Below are 15,221 nucleotides of genomic sequence, written 5' to 3' on the forward strand. Positions count from 1 at the left end.
AGATACATAAACCCTTAGCCAGACTAATGAGAGGACACAGAGAGTGTGTCCAAATTAACAAAATCAGAAATGAAAAGGGAGACATAACTACAGATTCAGAGGAAATTCAAAAAATCATCAGATCTTACTATAAAAGCCTATATTCAACAAAACTTGAAAATCTGCAGGAAATGGACAATTTCCTAGACAGATACCAGGTACCGAAGTTAAAGCAGGAACAGATAAAGCAGTTAAACAACCCCATAACTCCTAAGGAAATAGAAGCAGTCATTAAAGGTCTCCCAACCAAAAAGAGCCCAGGTCCAGACGGGTTTAGTGCAGAATTCTATCAGACCTTCATAGGAGACCTCATACCAATATTATCCAAACTATTCCACAAAATTGAAACAGATGGAGCACTACCGAATTCCTTCTACGAAGCCAAAATTACTCTTATACCTAAACCACACAAAGACCCAACAAAGAAAGAGAACTTCAGACCAATTTCCCTTATGAATATCGACGCAAAAATACTCAATAAAATTCTGGCAAACCGAATCCAAGAGCACATCAAAACAATCATCCACCATGATCAAGTAGGCTTCATCCCAGGCATGCAGGGATGGTTTAACATATGGAAAACCATTAACGTGATCCATTATATAAAAAAACTGAAAGAACAGAACCACATGATCATTTCATTAGATGCTGAGAAAGCATTTGACAAAATTCAACACCCCTTCATGATAAAAGTCCTGGAAAGAATAGGAATTCAAGGCCCATACCTAAACATAGTAAAAGCCATATACAGCAAATCAGTTGCTAACATTAAACTAAATGGAGAGAAACTTGAAGCAATCCCACTAAAATCAGGGACTAGACAAGGCTGCCCACTCTCTCCCTACTTATTCAATATAGTTCTTGAAGTTCTAGCCAGAGCAATCAGACAACAAAAGGAGGTCAAGGGGATACAGATCGGAAAAGAAGAAGTCAAAATATCACTATTTGCAGATGATATGATAGTATATTTAAGTGATCCCAAAAGTTCCACCAGAGAACTACTAAAGCTGATAAACAACTTCAGCAAAGCGGCTGGGTATAAAATTAACTCAAATAAATCAGTAGCCTTCCTCTACTCAAAAGAGAAACAAGCCGAAAAAGAAATTAGGGAAACGACACCCTTCATAATAGACCCAAATAATATAAAGTACCTCGGTGTGACTTTAACCAAGCAAGAAAAAGATCTATACAATAAGAACTTCAAGACACTGAAGAAAGAAATTGAAGAAGACCTCAGAAGATGGAAAGATCTCCCATGCTCATGGATTGGCAGGATCAATATAGTAAAAATGGCCATTTTACCAAAAGCGATCTACAGATTCAATGCAATCCCCATCAAAATACCAATCCAAATCTTCAAAGAGTTAGACAGAACAATTTGCAAATTCATCTGGAATAACAAAAAACCCAGGATAGCTAAAACTATCCTGAACAATAAAAGGACTTCAGGGGGAATCACTATCCCTGAACTCAAGCAGTATTACAGAGCAATAGTGATAAAAACTGCATGGTATTGGTACAGAGACAGACAGATAGACCAATGGAATAGAATTGAAGACCCAGAAATGAACCCACACACCTATGGTCACTTGATTTTTGACCAAGGAGCTAAAACCATCCAATGGAAAAAAGATAGCATTTTCAGCAAATGGTGCGGGTTCAACTGGAGGTCAATATGTAGAAGAATGCAGATCGATCCATGCTTATCACCCTGTACAAAGCTTAAGTCCAAGTGGATCAAGGACCTCCACATCAAACCAGACACACTCAAACTAATAGAAGAAAAACTAGGGAAGCATCTGGAACACATGGGCACTGGAAAAAATTTCCTGAACAAAACACCAATGGCTTATGCTCTAAGATCAAGAATCGGCAAATGGGATCTCATAAAACTGCAAAGTCTCTGTAAGGCAAAGGACACTGTGGTTAGGACAAAACGGCAACCAACAGATTGGGAAAAGATCTTTACCAATCCTACAACAGATAGAGGCCTTATATCCAAAATGTACAAAGAACTCAAGAAGTTAGACCGCAGGGAGACAAATAACCCTATTAAAAAATGGGGTTCAGAGCTAAACAAACAATTCACAGCTGAGGAATGCCGAATGGCTGAGAAACACCTAAAGAAATGTTCAACATCTTTAGTCATAAGGGAAATGCAAATCAAAACAACCCTGAGATTTCACCTCACACCAGTGAGAATGGCTAAGATCAAAAACTCAGGTGACAGCAGATGCTGGTGAGGATGCGGAGAAAGAGGAACACTCCTCCATTGTTGGTGGGATTGCAGACTGGTAAAACCATTCTGGAAATCAGTCTGGAGGTTCCTCAGAAAATTGGACATTGAACTGCCTGAGGATCCAGCTATACCTCTTTTGGGCATATACCCAAAAGATGCCCCAACATATAAAAAAGACACGTGCTCCACTATGTTCATCGCAGCCTTATTTATAATAGCCAGAAGCTGGAAAGAACCCAGATGCCCTTCAACAGAGGAATGGATACAGAAAATGTGGTACATCTACACAATGGAATATTACTCAGCTATCAAAAACAACGGCTTTATGAAATTCGTAGGCAAATGGTTGGAACTGCAAAGTATCATTCTGAGTGAGATAACCCAATCACAGAAAGACATACATGGTATGCATTCATTTATAAGTGGCTATTAGCCCAAATGCTTGAATTACCCTAGATGCCTAGAACAAATGAAACTCAAGACGGATGATCAAAATGTGAATGTTTCACGCCTTCTTTAAAAGGGGAACAAGAATACTCTTGGTAGGGAAGAGAGAGGCAAAGATTAAAACAGAGACTGAAGGAACACCCATTCAGAGCCTGCCCCACATGTGGCCCATACATATACAGCCACCCAATTAGATAAGATGGATGAAGCAAAGAAGTGCAGACCGACAGGAGCCGGATGTAGATCGCTCCTGAGAGACACAGCCAGAATACAGCAAATACAGAGGTGAATGCCAGCAGCAAACCACTGAACTGAGAATAGAACCCCCGTTGAAGGAATCAGAGAGAGAACTGGAAGAGCTTGAAGGGGCTAGAGACCCCATATGTACAACAATGCCAAGCAACCAGAGCTTCCAGGGACTAAGCCACTACCTAAAGACTATACATGGACTGACCCTGGACTCTGACCTCATAGGTAGCAATGAACATCTTAGTAAGAGCACCAGTGGAAGGGGAAGCCCTGGGTCCTGCTAAGACTGAACCCCCAGTGAACTAGACTGTTGGAGGGAGGGCGGCAATGGGGGGAGGGTTGGGAGGGGAATACCCATAAGGAAGGGGAGGGGGAAGGGGGGAGGGGGATTTTTGCCCGGAAACCGGGAAAGGGAATAACACTCGAAATGTATATAAGAAATACTCAAGTTAATAAAAAAAGAAAAAGAAAAAGAAAAAAAAAGAAAAGAAAAGGGATTAATAAAAAAGAATGCATTGATCTAAAGGGCAAGTTAGAGTTTTAGGAATGCTGCATGAAATAGCCTACTAGGCATTCTCAATCTTTGTCCCTAAGGATCTTCAAAACACAGCGATTTGTCTGTGATCTCCCCTGAATGGCATTGGTACTGACTTGCCTGGTCATCAAGCTTAATCAAACAACCTCTTGAAATATGAATAGCTTTGAGTCTATTATATCCTATGCCATAAATATTTGGCCGTGTTCACTCAATGCAAATCATTCTGACCTGACTCCTTAGAGAGAAAATGCAGGCCCCCAGAGGTTGCAGTCTAATCAGAGAACATTTTTCAAAGAGGAGGTCAAGGCATAGAAAAATAACCAAAGTGGTTCTAATGGTTAGCAAGACCCTAGTGCATCCCAGCAGATGGCTAGACTAGTGCAGAAAGAAAAACAAACAAACAAAGGAAACCCTTAGAAGCAAGGATTCCTCCTTGGTCCCTAAAGGTCACCTCTAATGACCATCAACTGACCTTAACTATTTTTTTTAAAGTAAATTTTTGTATTCAAAGGAGGGGATATGGAGACAACATTTGGAGCAGAGACTGAAGGAATGGCCATTCAGAACCTGCCCTACCTTGTTATATAGCCCATTTATATACAGCCACCAAACCCAGACAATATTGATGAAGCCAAGGAATGCATACTGACAGGAGCCTGATATAGCTGTCTCCTGAGAGGCTCAGCCAGAGCATGACAAATGCAGAGGTGAATGCTAGCAGCAAACCATTGAACTGAGAATGGGGTCCCCATTGGAGGAGTTAGAGAAAGGATTGAAGGAGCTGAAGGAGCTTGAAACCCCATAAGAACAACAATACCAACCAACCAGAGCTCCCAGAGACTAAAACACTACCAAAAGAGTACACATGGACAGACTCATGGATCCAGCTTCATATGTAGCAGAGGATGGCCTTGTTGGGCACCAATGGGAGGAGAAATCCTTGGTCCTACCAAGGCTGGTCCTCCCAGTGCAGGAGAACATCAAGGCGGGTGGGAAGGGGGTGTGGTTGGGGACGGGGAACACCCTTATAGAAGAAGGGGAGGGAGATGGGATAGGGGGCTTATGGCCAGGAAATCAGGAAAGGGAATAACATTTGAAATGTAAATAAAAATTATCCAATAAAAATAAAGAAAAGAAAAAAAATTTAAAAAGGAAATTTTTGGCTTTCTGTGGGGGAGAAGCATAGCTGAAGAAAGAAATAATTGATAGTAATACAAAACAAAACAAGCTAAGCCAGATTCTAGATGGGAGCAATGATTCAATTCTTATAAACCTCCCCATGAAACCCCAATCAGGGACATTGACATCCTAGACACAGAAATCCACAAACACCCCATCTATAAAGAATAAGAATTCTTATGCTTTCTTTAAATATGAACAATATTTTCTGCAGCCTGAAGCCAAGAGACATCAATGCCTGTTCACTAAGTTCCTCTATTCTGGTCTTTTTCGCTCCCTTCCAGTTACCAGGTTATAGTACAATGCTGGCCATTAAAGTTATTCTTCAATTTGGCCTCCTGAAATTTCTTCAAAATGATAATACATTTCCTTAGTTAATCAAACCACACACCCTGAAACTAAATATCTGGGGACTGGATGTTATCTTCCTTATTCTTGGAGACCTTGGTCCTCTGTGAAGGTCAAAGGTGCTAATCATAGCCATTGGAAAGGATTGGCAGCAGACACAGGCTAACTAGAGCATATACTTGTCCTTAACAAATACCCTCCTTAACATTTGGGTACACTTTCATGTAGATCCCAGCCTACGCCCTTCTGCTGCTGCGTGGATCTCGAGACTAGGAAGACGGTGAGCATCTCCTAAGGACACCAATGTCTCTGCAGTCTCAGTTACTCCTAAAATGGATTAACAAAACACCTAGGAATTCTCCATTGAGTAGAGGTGACTGGTTAAAAACTCCAGATCACCCTGCAAATACAATAGATGTTACGGCATCTCCAGATGTGGAATGGTTTCCCTTTATATTATTACGTAGCTTCTATTTTTCGTAGCATCCATGGGACTAGAGAACATTCGACATATTGAAACCCCTAATAAATATACTAAGGATGCTTTAAGTAGAACAGTGCGAGGAACGTCTGTTCTTCATCCTGAAGTCTAAAAGATGATTCAAAAACAAAGCAGTTCTACCAAACCATATGGACTTGCATATTCTCATTGATACTCAGGGAGCACTTTCGCTAATGTCAAGGTCTAAAGAACAGGGTCCGAATCATATCTCTGGCCTGGGTAGATTCTGAACTGCATGGATGCTCATTGATAGGCAACTATCTAAGCCTTGCAAGATTAGCACCTGGCCAGAAGCTGTCTGACAAATTGCAAGGCCAAACTCTTGTCACATCCTTACAGATGGACACGAAAGTCGTCTTTAGGAAAACCTGTCTGGTCTAGAGAACTTGGGATACTGTAAATCCTATCTAGCATGCAGGTTGTCTCTATTCTCCAATAGGCTATCTTCTGTACCACAAAGAAAAGCACACGGCAGGAACAGCCAGTTAAATGCAGGCTGTGGACAGCCCACCCAATAGATATTCCAATTTCCCTATATTCCAGTGATAGTCTAAGAGAAAAGGAAGATATTTAAAATCCATAATCTAATATATTTTGTGGACTTTATTTAGACAGTGATTCGAACAGATCAGGGCTAAAAAGACGGTTGTAAGACCACATGAGAAATTTTAAGTGTGGACTAGGTATTAGATGATACTGTAGGATCAGTTGCAATAATATATTGCAATAATATAATAAAGGCATGGGATTATTAAAATATTTCTCCTTTGCTAGAGATGCATACTTGATTTTAAAAGTGCATCTCTTGGAAAGGGAATAACATTTGAAATGTAAATTTAAAATATCCAATAAAAAAGAAAGAAAAAATATTTAAAAAAAACTCTAAAGAGCAGTAAGCATAAGCACATAGGACGTTAGCACAATGATGGCACTGTCAGCCATCAGCATTCTCTCCCTTGATGTTGGAAATTTACACAATCAAACTCTGGGGACGAAAATAATAAAATAAGGGGTCCCCAGCCTATTTGATCAACTGTCTTTACTAAAACAATGAAAGGTTGGAGTGTTTAAGCTGAAAATCCTGTTTAGTTTTCTACACAACTTTTAATTAGTAAATTGGCTTCTACCATTTTAATATTTAATTCTTTCACTGGCTATAAAGAAAGCTAACAAATGACCACATTCTCTATTTAAATAACCAAATAAAAGGTCTATCAAAAATACAATGTTAATGCTAACACTCACTGTCAAGGGGGAGTAGACTATGTGAGGGTATTCTGGGCGCTGTTCATAGTGAGATTGAATATATACCAAGGAATATTTGGAACATTCACGTTCTTCATGGAATTTGTTATCATACTTGTCACAACTGCCTAATTCTCAGAGCTCAAGGGTAACAAACTCTTAGGGTCACTTTAAAGTGGTTTTATTATGTAAAATCGAGTTACTCACTAATTAACAACATTATCTTTAGTTACTTACTAATTAATAATATTATCTCTTGGATAGCATTATGGAAGGAGCAGCAGAGAGTTCTCCGGGAAAAGCAATAGGCAAAAGGACAAAATCAATTCATCTTGGTATTCTTGCTACGCGTGCAAGAGCCAATATAAAGTGCTTGAACACATGGGATTAAACTTCTAAAGTTCAGAGACAGCCTCTTAAGCAACATCTTAGCAGGGGGAAAATGTGAATCTCATCCTAGACTTTCAAAATTCTAGCAATGAATCCTGCTTTCCAAGTCATCTAATCCTGTGAAAGGGTTTTATTTACAATTCTTTTCACAGAGAAAGTGAGAAGATGGCTTGCATCCTGAAAACTCCAATTTTACATCATCAAAATATTTTCAAAGAGATGCACAGTTTTATAATCCAAATTGAGCTTTAATCTCCTTGTTTGGATTAATTTAAAATTGTTTAAAAAATTTTTAAAGTGTAATATGTTTTCCTTTTCTTTCTAAGGAAAAGATCTAATGAGAGGATAACCCAAAACCTACAGTTGTCATCCTCTACCATAAGAAATTAAAGACGACAGAAGGAAAATTGTTCATATAAGCAATGCCACAAGGTCTAACCCCAGGATCTCAGCTATTTCTTTCCCTTATATATTCAATTAGGTGGGGAGGGGTTACAGGTTCAATGGCTGTTAAGACGATTATTTCTTTGTGCAATAAAAACCTTTAGTATAAAGAACTTGGGCCCTAGGGTTGCAGTTACAAAGGTGATTTGTGTTGCTACACTGAGCCAGCCAAGGATGTAGAAGAAATGTTTCTCATCTTCCGTGTTTGGACGTCTTGTCGCAGATGTTACTTCTTGCCACCCAACCCTGAGTCCCGTCCCCAAACACCTTACCAACCACAGCCTCCGTGAATTTTCCTTCTGTGGGAAGAGGGAAATACTGGTTTGGAGACACGTTGCTGCCATATCCCAGGAGGAATCCTTCCAGCTTTACGTTCGGATTTGGACGCAGGAACTTCAAGAGGACGGAGTCGCTGGTGGTATTGATGTGCACTTTCAGGCTTGGCTTTTTACCTGATCATAGAAACATAGGTAAGTGCCCGATTTCACCCCTCCTCTCATACTGCAGCCACCAGCACTCAGCAGCCCTTGACTGCTGGGGGCGCTACTCATGGGACAAATGCGATCTCTTCGGCTTAGTATGATCAGGTGACCAGAACATTGACTGACAATTGACAATTGATTAAAATCAAGGAAAATGTGCTTAATAGCGTATAAAGCAGACTAAAATAAAAATCAAAATATTGAGAGGTCTACTTCTTGGTAGTTTGTTACTGAAGGGGTGAGTATGGGGGAGGTGTTGCGTGGGAGTGAGGGGGCTCATTTTTTCCAAAGTAGGCCAGAATATTCAATATATATAGATATAAAGATCTATAGATAGATAGATAGATAGATAGATAGATAGATAGATAGATAGATAGATAGATATAGAGATAGAAATAGAGATATGGTGCAAGAAGCTGAAGTTCCTTATTGGTAAAATTTAGCCAATGTACCTTGAACCATCTCACCATCCTTGGGATGCTCCTCAGACCTTTACCCTCAGGTTTTGGCAACTAATAGAGCAAGGTATGGAGGAAGAAGGAAGGTTTCTGGTATAGGGCTTGCTGAGGTGCTGAAATGGGCGATATTGCATGCAAGAACCCTTGAAAACAGAAATAGGGTGTCAGATCCCCAGAACTGGAACTACCTGTGGTTGAGAACTAACACGTATGTGCTGAGAAATAAACTCTGGTCCTCTATAAAGGCATGAAATCCTCTTAGCCACTGCAGCAGATCTCTCCAGACCACCATGTGTTCTTTAGTCCCCTGTTAATTTGTTTCATTAAGGATCCATGCCTATTTAAATGATGCTTGCTGGCCAAGGCCTCATTCATGAAGTTATATAAAATATAGTCAAATATTTTTCTCAGGTGACTCAAATTTCTGAATTATAAGACGCGCGTGCCTTGAAAGATTAGGGTCATGGGTTTTCTCTTCATTCTGCAAATATTTTTGTCCTTTTAGGAGACTGCCTTTACTGATTAAAGAATTCACATTCTGTTTCTCATTTACCAAAGTCATAGGTTGAATAAATACTAACCACCACATCAGTACAGCATGAGCCCTCAATAGTCACACCGAAGATTTTATTGTAACTCAGCCCAAGTGATTCTGAACAGTCTTGATCAATGTAGGACTGTAAGGCTTTGTGTGGAAAATGTTTTTCTGAGACCTTGCAAGTTAAATGTTTGGTCCCTGGTTGGTGGATCAAATCACTGAGGGTAGATCATGAGAACTTCAGTTTCATCTGTAGATTAATCCTTTGAGTGATTTGTAACAGGGTGACATTAATTGGAAATGGTAGAAAGCAGAAGGCGGGACCTATGTGGAGGGAAAAGGACACTAGGGGCATGCTCTAGAAAGTTTCATCTTGTTTCTGGCCCCACCCTGTCTCTCTGCTTCTTGGTGAACAACGTTGCTCTATGATGCACTGAAACCTATCAAAGCATAAACCAAAGTAAACCCTGCTTCCTTTTAATATACTTCTTTTGGGTATTTGTCATGGCGACAAGAAGCTAACTAACACAGGTACATAAAAGAATTGCGTTAAGCCTTTGAAAGAAGAAAAGTATTCCCTTCAGGAGAGCTACGCTAGTGGATCACCTCAGCAGCCAGGAGGATAAGTCCTATGTGTGCATATTACTTTCCACTTCCCCCAAACAAATGATTTTACAAACATTTTTATTCTTGGTTATTGAAAACCATAGACATTGAGTGTGGTAGTTTGAATATGTTTGGCCCAGGGAGTGGCACTATTAGGAGGTAGGACCTTGTTGGGATAGGTGTGTGTGTTATTGTGGGTGGGAGCTTAAAACCCTCATCCTAGCTGCCTGGAAGTTAGTCTCCTTATAGCAGCCTTCAGATGAAGATGTAGAACTCTCAGCTTTGCCTGCACCATGCCTGCCTGGATGCTACCATGTTCCTGCCTTGATGATGATGGACTGAATCTCTGAACCTGTAAGCCAGCCCCAATTAGATGTTGTTCTATAAGAGTTGCCTTGGTCACAGTGTCTGTTCACAGCACTAAAACCCTAACTAAGACACTGAGTGACTTATTGAAAATTGAAGGAAGGAACTTCCCAGTTTACCTAGTTTAGTTCTTCTAATGAAGGCAGTGGCACTGGATGCTGTCATGGCACCCATCCCTTTGTTTACTGTAGGGTCAAAACTCAGTCTCAAGGTTCTTGTTGCCTGGATTAGCCTGACCTTATTCTCACCAAGGACACTGCTATTACTCAGCGGAGTTAGGAGTAGTGGTCAAGCTATGGGCTGCACGTTGAAGGCTTTGGTTTGTCTTAATTTCACCAGTTTTTAATTAAATGTTATATAATTTAGAAAAATAAATCTTGTCCAATTCAATTTCCCCGTTTAGTCAATGTTCCTACATCCAGGATTATGCCTTTTTTCTCAGTAGAATAGGTGACCTGTAAGTCAAGAACACATTTTCCTGCTTTAGATGGTTGTCAGTTCTCACAAAAAGTTGAAACACAGCCAGGCTGCTTGCAGTATTCTTCGGAGAGGATATTAACAAAACAAAACAAAACAAAACAAAACAAAACAAAAAACAACCTTTTGAGACCCATTCCATGGGCAAGGACCAATCCCTGACACTATTGTTTATATTAGTATTCAATGATTCTTTATACTTCTGGACAATGCTCTGATATCTAGGGCTTATATCTCTGTGTATCACACAATAATTTTAATGTTTAATGACAAGTAATCTTTATTATGAATTGTTATGGTTTGATCCTATCATTAATGTTCAACATTTAAACACAAATATAATGTCATTTATGAAGTAGACACTCAAAAACCATGTAATCAAGTTACAAAAATTTCACAATGCTTTATTTAAATGAGTTTATGATTTTGAGCTGGTCTGGATTCATAGATATCTTTGACCACATGTGGACATACGGTCACTAGTTGGACACGCCTGATGGTTTAAAGCTCCTTCATGTAATAAAAGTTATCTTTCAGCATTTAGTCATAGTTACATTTCTGGCAAATAATGAAAACAGAATATAACATACTACAATACGACCTTCACCAAAATAACACATAAATAAACAACAAATATATTACCCAAAGATGGTCAGGAGTACGGAGAAGAAAAGGCTACAGGAAGAAAATTTTATTGCATGAGAGAGAAAAACAAAAATATATTTTAGAAAATTAATAAGTTAATAAATTTTGGAAAAGCCGAACATTGGCACAGTACATTCTTGGAACCATGACAGTGGTTTCTAACCCTCTATTTGCAACACCCTACAATATCGCTAAATATTTCAAAGCATTGTGCAATTCTAAAAACAAGTAAATAACATGTCCTCCGAAGCAAAATTAAAACTAGCCCACTTTTAAATCTTAAAGGTAAGTAAATGTGTTAAAAACATGGGGCGAGATTGGCAAACCAGACAAAAGGAAGAGATAGCACAGTCAGCTCAAAGAACTCTGGGTCACCAGAACAACCAAAGGAGGGAGGCTGCACGGCTGCCAGGGCCGTGGATGGGTTTAAGTTCTGCAAAGGAAGTTTGGCCTGGGATAAAGCTCAGTTATAGAAAGGGCACCAGAGATCAAGCAACACCAAAACAAGCAGTAACAACAAACCAAAGCACCACCAACAAAACCCATGCTTGGGTCAAAAGCAGCAAAGCCATTACAGCCATCCAGTCACAGATCTCAGAAAAAGAAATAAACATTAAAATACATTTGGTAAAATCCCTTTCACATCTAGTCTCTCATAAAGATATCTTATACTTTCCAAGTATTATTCAATATAGCGAAGCTTGTTGATATCATGCTAGTCAAGATGATGAAATTCTTAAGACGGGAGGAAGATCACTGATGTTTGCTTTTTCAGGCAGTATAGCCACAAACTCTAAATTTAGGAAGAAACACTGTTCCAAGGGAAGATGGCAGAAAATGATAGACGCAGATACCAGACATCATCCTCTAGCTTCTACATGCCTATACATATGTATACAATGGGTATTCCCATGGTACAAGTGTGTACCAATACACACAGACATATACCACACATACAAATGCATAGACATACAGGGACAAACAGACACACACACACACACACAAAACACACACACACTGGAAGGGGGGGATGTGGAGAAGGAGAAGAGAAACTGTAGACACCATACAAGTAAGTGGACATAGATGTGCATTGTCCTACTATGAGCAAGTCGTAATTTACCATTTCTCCATCAGTACCATTAATCAAAGGGAAATAAAAATTAAAACTGCAATGATGTGAAATGGCTAAAATAAAAGTAGCAATAAATCAATGATATATCAGGTACAATTTGGAGGTCTCTTATGTCTTGATTGTGAGTGTTAGCTGGAGAAGGGTTGAAAAGTTACCAAAGAGCCCAGCAATTTCATCCTTAGCTGTTGCACATAGGAGAGACGAAAACATGTCTATGTGAAACATGTATGAGAACGTTCAAAGCACCGTTAAACTGGAAACAAATCCAAAATCCACCAGTGGCTGAGAGGATAAACAAACCATGTCTCATTCATACAACTGGATGTGATTAGGAAAAACAAATTACCTATGTCTGCAAAGCCAGGCTGACGCTTTATTCTACCATGCCACCTTGCCACGTTGCCATCACAGCATGGGTAGAGCAAGCTTTATTAGTGTCTAGTATTATTATCACTCAATACACACACTCTCTCTCTCTCTCTCACACACACACACACACACACACACACTCTAAATTGAGTTTTCTCAGAAAGCACTTTCAAATGCACTCTATTAAAACATTCCAATGTCTTACAAACACAGAATATTAGTGAGCTATCAAGACATCCCATCTTGTATTTTTATTAAGTAAATGTGTGACATTATATGTAATTGAGAGCATAGATTGTATTCAGGTAAGTTCTCGTGCTAAGATGTACCAACCATAATGTGAACTTGGGCCTTGGCAATAATTTACCATTTGCCTTGTTTTTTTAAGGATTGAAACTCAGATCATGGAATAAAAGTTTGCTGCTCAATTGATTCTCTCTGTTCTGGTTTCACAAGACAAAGAAATGCATTTAAAGTTTTGGTAATTTTTCTGCACTATCCACAGAGTGACTAGGGAGGCAAAGGCTGTGAGACAATTCTTCACTCCCCTCTGCTCCTCTGTGGTAGATGGCAGGCCCTTCGTGCCAATAATCTAAAAGCCAAGGATGCTAGTGGGAAAACGTTTAAAAAGCTTTGTTTTACTTTATGTGTAGGAGTATTTTGCCTACATGGCTGTATGTGCAAGCCTGGTGCCCACAGAGACTAGAGGAGGATGCCTAAATTCCCAAAACTGGAGTTAAAAGACAGTTGTGAGCCAGCGTGTGGGTACTGAGAATCAAACTGAGGCCCAGAGAGTAGGGTTGTTAAGCCCTGAGCATTCTCTCTAGCTCCCTGGTGGAAATTTTACATAAAGACAAAAAGTCATTTCGGTTCAATAATTTAAGGAGAGTACAAAGATTTAATGGAACTATTAATTAAATAATATCCAATGTTATTTAAATTGCTTTCGCCAGTTCTGAAATAGCCAGACATTTAACTGAGCTTCCATGAACAGTACAATCTAAATGAAGTAGTTATGGAAATGAGGAAAAACTAGGTCTCTTCTGCCATGGTATGAGACTGTACCTCAACGAGGGGGTGAGTGGAATTCAATTACCTCTATGGATTGTGTGTGTGTGTGTGTGTGTGTGTGTGTGTGCATGCGAGCACGTGTACGTGCATGCGTGCATGTATGTGTGCATGCGTGCATGTACAAAACTGTGGTTATAAACAGTTATAATCTTATAAACATTCCCAGAGTTGTTGTCTGGAAAGTTCTTTGTAATTTTTAAGTAGAAGGATGCTGGCGGCAGCACGCCTGGACTAGTGCGCTGAGAACAAACACTCTGGACACTGTGAACCCTAACTTACAAATGAAGCTTGCTCACCATATATGTAAAACACATGTTGAAGCAGAGATATAAACAGGGACAGTGAAGTTAAAGAGTTCACGGTGTTCAGGAGATGAATTAACAACAGCACACAGTACCCGAGACAGTCACAGAGCAACCTTACATGTGACTTAACAATACAAATATGAAAACACAATTAAAATACAATGGACTTGTAAAGAAAGATGTTGGTAACTCTAAGGAAAAAATGACACTGTAAAGATTAGAGAGAAAATTATTGTGATAAAATCCCATGAGCCTCATAAACATCCCCAGTACCAGAGAACAGGGTCTTTAAATTTAAAAAAATAAACAAAAAAAAACCCTCAAATTTTGAATTTACTCATCCATGCTGATCTATTTGTAGGCATCATAAGCTATACTCTCTCATTATCCCAGTTCTGAGACAAAATAGGATGGCATTTGATGAGCCAGCAGATAAGGAATGGGTTCCCATAGGCAACACGAACTCTTAGAACTTAGAAACACACACTTGTTCACCTGGAGTCCTCTGTGCACACAAATGCCCCTGAGTGATCCCTAAGGACATGCCTCTAAGGAGCCAGCTTGTTATTCATAACCAAATATCCAGAAGATGTTTGCTATTAAATTTATAATGTTTGAATCCAGCAATGTCCAAAGTCTGAAGGGGAAAATGTTTTCCTCCTAATGGAACACTTTCTATGTTTGCCCAGCTGTGGTAAAAATGGGTCCCACTTCAGTTAAAGCAGCCAGTTTCCACCTAGGTCAGAATCCCCAGTGTTTTGACCGCTCGGGCCAACACTTTGCCATTTGGTGACTCAAGAGGAATGAATGATAGACCAAACCTGCCAGTGCTGACACCGCAATGCCATTCAGCAATGTTAATAGTTTTACCAAGGGAGACATAGCTGCATGGCCTGGATTATAACCCAACTGAGAGCACGGGAGGAAAATTACCTTTCATAGATGACTCTCCACATCAACAAACTATTGCTCCTATGGGGCCTCCTATCCTGAGATGTAGATGGTCTCACTCACACATGAGCCTTTGATCCGACTATAATAAAGCTGCTCTTTAGTCTGGACAATGACAGTTTGGAGAGGAAAGGGTGAGGGAGACAGTGGGGAGGACAGATATGTATGATCAACAACCATTTATTGGCTATATATGAGGGC

General features: G+C 39.6%; 1 protein-coding gene across 50 annotated transcripts in view; it reads right to left on the bottom strand.

The window, feature by feature from the left end:
• The window catches only part of Abi3bp (ABI family member 3 binding protein), a 216,708-nt gene that overhangs the window by 155,385 nt on the left and 46,102 nt on the right, over positions 1 to 15,221 (bottom strand). For all 50 annotated transcript variants that reach the window (XR_010056273.1, XR_010056272.1, XM_017598136.3 and 47 more), the window contains exon 2: positions 7,893 to 8,072. Coding sequence is in view for 48 of the 50 variants with exons in the window: in XM_017598136.3 (XP_017453625.1) it covers positions 7,893 to 8,072 (180 nt within the window). In the remaining 2 variants the exon portion in view is untranslated. The remainder of the gene's footprint in view (positions 1 to 7,892; positions 8,073 to 15,221) is intronic.

Source organism: Rattus norvegicus, chromosome 11 (assembly GCF_036323735.1).
Source record: "Rattus norvegicus strain BN/NHsdMcwi chromosome 11, GRCr8, whole genome shotgun sequence".
Taxonomy (NCBI): Eukaryota; Metazoa; Chordata; class Mammalia; order Rodentia; family Muridae; genus Rattus; species Rattus norvegicus.